The sequence below is a fragment of the Triticum urartu genome, chromosome 4, assembly GCF_003073215.2.
Source record: "Triticum urartu cultivar G1812 chromosome 4, Tu2.1, whole genome shotgun sequence".
Classification (NCBI taxonomy): Eukaryota; Viridiplantae; Streptophyta; class Magnoliopsida; order Poales; family Poaceae; genus Triticum; species Triticum urartu.
The window spans coordinates 19,900,259-19,908,692 of record NC_053025.1 but is presented as its reverse complement, the minus strand read 5'-3'; the positions used below and the strand labels follow the sequence as shown (position 1 = coordinate 19,908,692).

The 8,434-nt window shown below is 44.3% G+C and overlaps 2 protein-coding genes across 2 annotated transcripts; both read left to right on the top strand.

Moving 5' to 3' along the window:
- Positions 1-260: 260 nt before the first annotated feature.
- LOC125550337 lies at positions 261-2,755 on the top strand. Its single transcript, XM_048713310.1, has 3 exons — positions 261-646; positions 1,738-1,879; positions 2,484-2,755. The coding sequence occupies exons 1-3, from the start codon at positions 333-335 to the stop codon at positions 2,562-2,564; spliced, it is 537 nt and encodes a 178-aa protein (XP_048569267.1). The 5' UTR covers positions 261-332; the 3' UTR covers positions 2,565-2,755.
- Positions 2,756-4,158: 1,403 nt separating this feature from the next.
- On the top strand, positions 4,159-7,598 carry LOC125550334 (pentatricopeptide repeat-containing protein At2g13600-like). Its single transcript, XM_048713305.1, has one exon. The coding sequence runs from the start codon at positions 4,220-4,222 to the stop codon at positions 6,620-6,622; it is 2,403 nt and encodes an 800-aa protein (XP_048569262.1). The 5' UTR covers positions 4,159-4,219; the 3' UTR covers positions 6,623-7,598.
- The last annotated feature ends 836 nt before the right edge of the window (positions 7,599-8,434 follow it).

Below are 8,434 nucleotides of genomic sequence, written 5' to 3'. Positions count from 1 at the left end.
TGAAATGGGGCCGTACAAACAAGCACTTGTAAGTTTAGATCTGCGAAGCCCACCTCAAAAATCATTTTTTTTATTGCGAAAGAAGCGAAACGGTAGCCGGAGAAGCTGGACGCAGCCGCACCGTACAGCCCCACTTTACTTCCCACTTAGATAATTTGCCCCCCCTGGAGAGGCTGCCGTGTGGGGCCGGGGCCACTGGTCATTGAGACAATCCTGAGGCAAATCATCTAACCCTTTGTAAAGTGGGGCAAATCATCCGTTTTTTTTAATTGCGAAGGAAGCGAAACGATAGCCGGAGAAGCTGGAAGCGAAACGTGAGCGGAAGCCAAGAAATGGGCGCGCTCTGCCTGCTCCCGTCCACGCCGCCGTCCTGCTCGGGCCGCGGCCTGGCCTCCTCGCCGCGCCCGCCCAGACCCGCGGCCGCGCTTCCCCTGCGCCCCTCCGCTTCTCCCTGGCCGCGGCCCCAGCTCGCCGCGGGCGGGGGCCGGCGGCGGCTCGCCGGCGTGGCGCGTGGCAGCGGGGAGAAGGGGGGCAAGAACGGCGGGGCGGAGTTCTTCCGGGAGGACGGCGTGGTGGACGACATGGACGGGTACCTCAACTACCTGTCGCTCGAGTATGACTCCGTCTGGGACACCAAGCCTGCTTGGTATGGCTTCAGATAGCTCCTTCCTCCTTTCTTTCCCTTTAGAAGAAACTGAAATTTAAGAAGGCTGTGGCGCAAAAGTTCGATTTGTTGCTACCTGTATTTATTCAGGCGGATACCTCTAGTTTTTTGTTAGTATTGTTCTTGTGTATTGTGACCAGATTATAGTACGGCAGTACTGTTGCAAAGCTTAAATGGTCGCCAGAATCTGGAACGAACTACGCTTTTACCTTTAATGATCTGACTGCTGCCAAAATTCTATTTGTCTGTTCGCTGTAAACAAGTTATGAGTTCTCTTGAGTGATGTGTGCCAATTTAGGCTGAGTTTGCGGTGTCTGAACTGTATTAAACCTGGCTGCACTGAACTTATTTTAGTAAGATGATGTGCAGAAGTGGTGCAAAAATAGGATTCATGCTTGTCAAATCAAATTAGAATCTAACTAACTCTTACAGTACCTTTCAAAAAAGAGTCGATAGATCTCTTTTGTAGTATTATTTGGCAGTATCACAAGAGTCGATAGATCTCTTTTGTAGTATTTTACTAGCCAAGCATAATTCTAAACTCATTGCAAACCATCTATATGCGGTTTAACCAAGCGGGGTTTTCACGGTTCACCACAATGCGTAACGTAGCCTTAAAATATCTATGCTTGATGCTACCGATTCAGCCTCACTTCTCTTACTACCTGGTAAACAAGTAACTCGTTTTCAAGTTTCATCAGCATATAAAGGTTGTAACATGTAGTGCTTGCTGCAGTTTGTCAGCCTGGTTTTTACTTCTTTTTTCTGACCTGTAACATTTTTTTGCAATAAATAAGGCTGCGTGCATCACCCGAGTCAGAGGCCCGGGACGATCCCTCCTTTCCGATTTCTTTTTTTATAACAGTTAATGCTATGTGGCAATGGAGCTAGGCGGTATATACTATAATTTATTTTTGAGGAATTATATAAGATAGTTAAGAAGGCAGATATTATATTTCAACCAGTTCTTGTTTTGTCGTCCTTTTTGAACATTTATGGTCTCAACCTCTTACTAGTGACTACAACCATATCTTTTTTCACCAATATTGACCTCTGAATTTTTTCTATTGTAGGTGTCAGCCTTGGACAATATTACTAACAGGAACCGTTGCAGTTGCGTGTAGTTGGGTGCTCATCCACTCTGCTGTGATTACCGGAGGAGTTTCTTTTGTAATATGTGCATGGTGGTACATATTTCTTTACTCCTATCCTAAGGTTTCTGCACCATTTTTCTAACCCTTTCTTTATGTTATTTCTTTTTATTGAAATTATTGTTCAGAGGTTTGGTTTCCTAAAAGGTTCTAGTGTGTTGCGCTCTTAAATTTACTTTCTTTCAGAATTATGGAAATTTTTCCAGACTGCTAATTCTGGAAGATGGTAATAACCTATTATTTGACATTAACATGACTCTTACATATAAACTAATGTTGTTATAAGTTATAACTGATAATCTGCTAGATAGTCCTGTCTGTTTTGACGCATAAACTATGTTATTACTATTAAACAACACAAAAAGAAAGAGATTTACAAATAACAACACAAAAGAAAACTTTCAAACTACTCCCTCCGTCCCATAATGTAAGACGTTTGTGCAAGCAATGTAGCTTGCAAAAACGTCTTACATTATCGGACGGATGGAGTACAATTACCAGCAAACTGATTGTGGTAAGTGCTAACGTCAGACATTTTCTTCTTTCATGTAGAATTCTTTGATCGGAAAGTATTCTGGACATCAGTCCACAGTATTATTATTTTCTACTACGCAATTACAAATTTCAGGCGCAGAACTAAGTTAGAACTAACCCTATGGCTTTGTCAGGCATACACCGATATGATATCCGAGAGGAGGAAAAAGGTGGCCAGCGGTGCTGAAGATACCTACGGGATGGAGAAAATGTAACCTTGTTTGTAGTATTATTTCCAGGGATAGATAGAAAATGGTTCTGCAGGTTGCACTACTGATATGTAGAATTTATTCCTCACAAAATCGCTACATCAAAATACAGAATCATGCTTCTCGGCTGCTTCCTCATTTTTTCCTTCTTCATTGGAGTGTGCCTCACTACCTTGGAAAAAGATCAGCATTGTACATGTCATCACTTCTTTCTGATATATAGGTGAATGTGTGAGAGTGGATTTCGTGCTCCCAAATGCGATTTCGCTCACAAGTCTGATTTCGCTCACAAGTCTAGGTACTGTCTTCGATGTGCAAACTTGGTTGAAGATGCCGCTCATATCTTCCTCCACTGCCTGCCTCATAAGTTTGGTGACAACTCGCATTCTCGGTTCCCTCCTTACACTTGGTGTGAGGCGCTCACTCCGTTGGGCCTCTATGACCCTTTCAATCTTATGGAAAATTTGGGATTCGAAATGTCAAACAATCTTATGGAAAATTTGGGATTCGAAACGTGAAGCTTTTTCGGCGCATCCAGCCCTGTACTGATTAATAATATTTTTTCTGACTTTTCCTTTTGCGATGAGTTTCTGACTTTACTCTTTGGACTCATAGATATAGGGACCCAGCCTTGAACCTCTCGTCGCGCTGTAGCACACCTCATGTAATTCTCTCCAACTAGTTTGGCTCATATGCTCAAAAAAAAAAAACCTAGTTTGGCTCATTGAGTGATGCATTTAGGTGGGGATGAATGCGCTAACTTCTATGGTTCATTTTTTCCAGGTGGTTCCATGGTATTTTTTTAGGGATTCCAGGGTTTTTTTTTTCCGAAAAAACTAAAGCCCACACGTGTGGGCGTTTGCACATCACCCGCACGTCTCTATCATCATTCATTTTGCCACGTATGAACAGATGACATCAGCACAAATCTTTTTAGTTTTCGGCTTAAAAATGTTTTATCTCCTAATAAAAAAGCGAATTAAAAATCCGTTATCACCATTAAATCTGTCTCGACGAGATCTTCAAAACTAGACCCCATGTTGATATGTTTTGACGATTTTTTGTCAAAAAATTCCCATGATATTTACACTGTAGTTGTCATGGTGCTTAAACTAAAGTTGCCATGCGGCAATTTTAATTTGTAGATCATGGCAATTTTAGTTTTTTGATGATGACAATTCCAGTACTTTGACCATGAAAATATTTTTTTGTATGAACCATGGCAATTTTAAGTGCATGTATCATGGCAATTTTAGTTTATAATGCATGGCAAGTCTAGTTTCTTAATTCCCCATTTTATAATATGTCAAAATTTACTTTTAAATGCAGAAGAAAATAGCTGAAACATATCATGACAACTTTAGTGTAAACATCATTACAATTCATGTGCAATAGACATGACAATTTTTAATCAAAAAAAATTTCGTCGAAATATATTAATATGAGATTTAGTTTCGAAGATCTCGTCGCGAGGGATTTAATGATGAAAACGGATCTTCAATCGGATTTTTCCATTTAAGAGATAAAACATTTTAAAAACTGAAAATCCAAAAAAAGATCCACATGATACGGTGACATGGCGTAGTCTGTGTCAATGAGCGTGTGGGCTCGCCATTAACAACCGAAACGATTTCCTTCCTAGTTCGAAGCATGGGAGGAGAATGAGAGCGGCGGTTCGCACGAAGCGGCCGCGGCGGCCACCGCCGGCGGCGGCGACGGCACAGCTGGCTTCCAGTTCCAGGCCGAAGCTGGAGAAGGCGCAGGTCCCTCTAACCCTCCCGCTGAAATCCTTCAAGCTCCGCCTGGCCAACGGCCCGCCGCTCGCCCCCACGCCCAAGGCATTCAAGTCCTACGCCGAGACCTGCGCCACCCTCCTCCGCCTCTGCCGCGCCACCGCCACCAGCCATGCCGCGCCCGCCTCCTCCTCGTCCTCCTCCGACCGCCTGCCGCTCGCCCTCTCGCTGCACGCGCACACCGTGCGCTCCGGCGTCGCCGCCGACCTCTCCGTGGCGTCGCACCTCCTCACCACATACGCCGCCTTCGCTCGCGCCGCGGAGCGCGACCGTGCCTTCGGGGACTGCGTTGCCGCGGACGCCGCCTGCTCCTTCACGTACGACTTCATGGTGTCCGAGCACGTCAAGGCCGGGGACATCGCCTCCGCTCGCAGGCTGTTCGACGGAATGCCCGAGAGGAGCGTCGTGTCGTACACCACCATGGTGGATGCGTTGATGAAGCGCGGGCGTGTGGCAGAGGCCGTCGAGCTTTATGAGCAGTGCCCGTCCGGCTCCGTGGCCTTCTTCACGGCAACGATTTCTGGTTTTGTGCGCAATGAGCTCCACCACAATGCTCTTGCCGTCTTTCGTAAAATGGTCAGCTGCAGGGTGAGGCCTAATGGTATCACCTTTGTGTGCATGATCAAGGCATGCGTTGGTGCAGGTGAATTTGGTCTAGCCATGTCCATCGTGGGATTGGCGATTAAATCAAACTTCTTCGAGAGCAGCATCGAGGTACAAAATTCTTTGATCACGCTGCATCTGAGAATGGGGGATGCAGATGCAGCCCGTAAGGTGTTTGATGAGATGGATGTGAAGGATGTGGTCTCGTGGACTGCACTGCTTGATGTGTACTCTGAGTCGGGTGATCTTGACGGAGCTCGACGGGTTCTTGATGCAATGCCTGAGAGGAATGAGGTCTCCTGGGGTACTTTGATTGCTAGGCATGAGCAGAGAGGGAATGCGGCAGAAGCGGTGAAGCTATACAGTCAAATGCTGGCTGATGGTTGTAGGCCAAACATTTCATGCTTCTCTAGTGTGCTCAGTGCTTGTGCTAGTCTCGAGGACTTGCGAGGAGGAGCGAGGATCCATGCCCGTAGCCTAAAGATGGGCTCTAGCACCAATGTGTTTGTATCCAGCTCTCTGATTGACATGTACTGCAAATGCAACAAGTGTAGAGATGCGCAAACGATTTTTGACACCCTCCCACAAAAGAACATAGTGTGCTGGAACTCTCTCGTTTCAGGTTATAGCTACAACGGGAAAATGGTAGAAGCTATGTATCTCTTCAAGAAGATGCCTGCAAGGAATTTAGCTTCATGGAATACAATTATCTCTGGTTACGCGCAAAATCGACAATTTGTTGACGCGCTAAAATCTTTCAATGCAATGTTGGCTTCGGGTCAGGTTCCAGGGGAAATTACATTCTCGAGTGTTCTTCTTGCTTGTGCAAACTTGTGCTCGTTAGTGACGGGCAAGATGGCTCATGCTAAGACCATCAAGCTAGGAATCGAGGAAAGCATTTTTATTGGTACTGCACTTAGTGACATGTATGCCAAGTCGGGGGATTTACAGAGCTCCAAGAGGATGTTTTATCAAATGCCTGAAAGAAATGATGTCACTTGGACTGCCATGATTCAAGGACTTGCTGAAAATGGTTTTGCGGAGGAATCTATTATTTTATTTGAGGATATGATGGCAACTGGAATGAAGCCAAACGAGCATACATTTTTAGCTCTTCTATTTGCTTGTTCCCACGGTGGTTTGGTGGAGCAGGCCATGCATTATTTTGAAAAAATGCAGGCATGGGGTATTTCACCTAAAGAGAAGCACTATACTTGTATGGTTGATGTCCTAGCTCGAGCTGGTCGTTTGGCAGAGGCAGAAGCTCTTCTGATGAAAACCCCAAGTAAATCAGAAGCAAATTCATGGGCTGCCCTTCTGAGCGCTTGCAATACTTACAGGAATGAGGAGATTGCTGAGAGGGCTGCAAAGCGGCTTCATGAGTTGGAGAAGGATAATACAGCAGGTTATGTGCTACTCTCGAATATGTATGCATCATGTGGAAGGTGGAAAGATGCTGCCAGGATAAGGGTACTGATGAAAGGGACCACACTCAAGAAAGATGGAGGGTGTAGCTGGGTTCAAGTAAGAGGTCAATATCACGCCTTCTTTTCTTGGGAAGCAAAGCATCCACTGTCAATGGAAATCAACGAGATCTTGGATTTACTAATGTGGGAATCGTCTCTTGACTTTGTTTCATCAGTAGATTACCAGTGTGGACAGCCTTAGACAAAATAGATCGTTTATTCAGCTCATCATACAGATAAAGGTAGCAAGATGGAGCTACTTCCGGAGAATGATCTTGAGGAATTTGAGTTTCGCTCCCTTTATGTTGGTTGTCTTGATGTACATCTGCTCTGCAAATTCTATAGCAGGTTCGTGATTGCACTCACTGAGGAGTATACTTGGAAAATCTGGCTGATTTAGCTGGCCAACGATTTTGAGCAGTATTATCACCATGCTATGCTTCACCCTGCTCCTGGAGCATTATCGCTTTGCATGGTCTTGATAACCTGGAGTGTAGACTTTTCTGCTGTACTTCATATGATTTGATTTGACGTGAATCGGTTTCAGATGAACAGCAGAGAAAACGGGACTCAGCATTCTCGGTGTCGTATTTGCCTGCTAGCACATCTTTTCTGGGCTCCACTGCTATGCATTGATTTGTCTGACCAATTGGAACGGTTTGGACTTTGGAGGATGTAAATATACCACAGAAGGCGTGTCATGTGACAAGCCTGCCCAAGCATAGAGTATGACGAGCTAGTGTGTTTGAACCTGCTGTTGGAATGGGTAAACCCTGTCAGCATTTTTTCAGCTGGACAAGGAGGAAAAGCTGCATCAAGTTGAGAAAGATCTCCAGGTGTGATCATAATGCTTCTTGTCCATTTGGTAATCTGCTCATTAACTGACCTATCCACGTTTGGCTTAGCGAATTGCTCTCTGTGTTTCATTTTGACTTTTGAGTGAGAACTGTAGGGTTGGTGAGGTCATAACCCATACTACACTTCCAAACTACTACTACTCCCTCCGTTCCAAATTATTCGTCGCAGAAATGGATATATCTAGAACTAAAATACATCTAGATACATCCATACCTGAGGCAAGTAATTCGGAACGGAGGGAGTAGGTGTCACAATTTTGCTGAAGATCAAATATTGGCTGTGACATGATTCTTATTGCGCACCATCGGTGCTTGTGTGTCCTGTCTCCGCTCTGGTTTCGCTGTTTTCAGATGTCAAAACAGCTACTGTCATGTGCTTTTGTCAGTTGAGCTGATACCAGTTAGTATGCTTCACCCTAAGTTTATCTGGTCATCCCTAACAAAAAGTTTATCTGGTAGTTGCACATTCGAGGACGAGGACGAGGTCCTCGTTCTCTAAAGCGAGAAGGAAAGAAACGACTCATTATACTTCGAGATTCACACTGCCCACGTGGTATGGTATCGGTTAGACGTGGTGTCATATAGAATAATAATGTCCCGTCGTATGCACTTTTTGTTGTTATAAAAGTATATACTTTTTGGTAGTGGCTCTGGCTTTTCGCTAAAAATAGGAACATCTAGGCATTTTCCGTGATATGAGCTTATTTTTGTAAGGGATTTTTTTTCAGGAGCTTTACTTTCCACTAAAAAGTGTACTTTGGCCCAGCAGTGAGTCTCCCAAAAAAAATAACACGCAGGCGGTTGTTGCAGAAAACAGAAAAATTCTTCCACGGAAAATAACATGCATTTCACTGGCAAAACGTCTTGTATTTATGAACAGAGGTAGTACATTATTTGATAGTGTGATTTTTTTACGACTATTATCTAGTACAAATGAATTTCACTGCAAATTGAATGTCAAAATTTTGAGCATGGCAGATCAAACATTTTTCTTGATGAATTATGTTGTTACGAGAATGGTGATTTTCTTTAGCGAGCCTGACAAAGAATTGCCAGAATTTGCCATGCTTGCTAAAGAAAACTACCATAACGTTTGATTTGTCATGGTTAAAATCTGACGTTGCCGCTACAGATTTGGTAGACATCACGCGGTCTAC

Excerpts from the sequence above, each read along its gene's own strand:
- LOC125550337 (XM_048713310.1), top strand. The coding sequence starts at position 333 with ATGGGCGCGCTCTGCCTGCTCCCGTCCACGCCGCCGTCCTGCTCGGGC. Across the intron at positions 647-1,737 it reads TGGGACACCAAGCCTGCTTG|GTGTCAGCCTTGGACAATAT; the intron begins GTATGGCTTCAG and ends TTTCTATTGTAG. Across the intron at positions 1,880-2,483 it reads TTCTTTACTCCTATCCTAAG|GCATACACCGATATGATATC; the intron begins GTTTCTGCACCA and ends TGGCTTTGTCAG.
- LOC125550334 (XM_048713305.1), top strand. The coding sequence starts at position 4,220 with ATGAGAGCGGCGGTTCGCACGAAGCGGCCGCGGCGGCCACCGCCGGCG.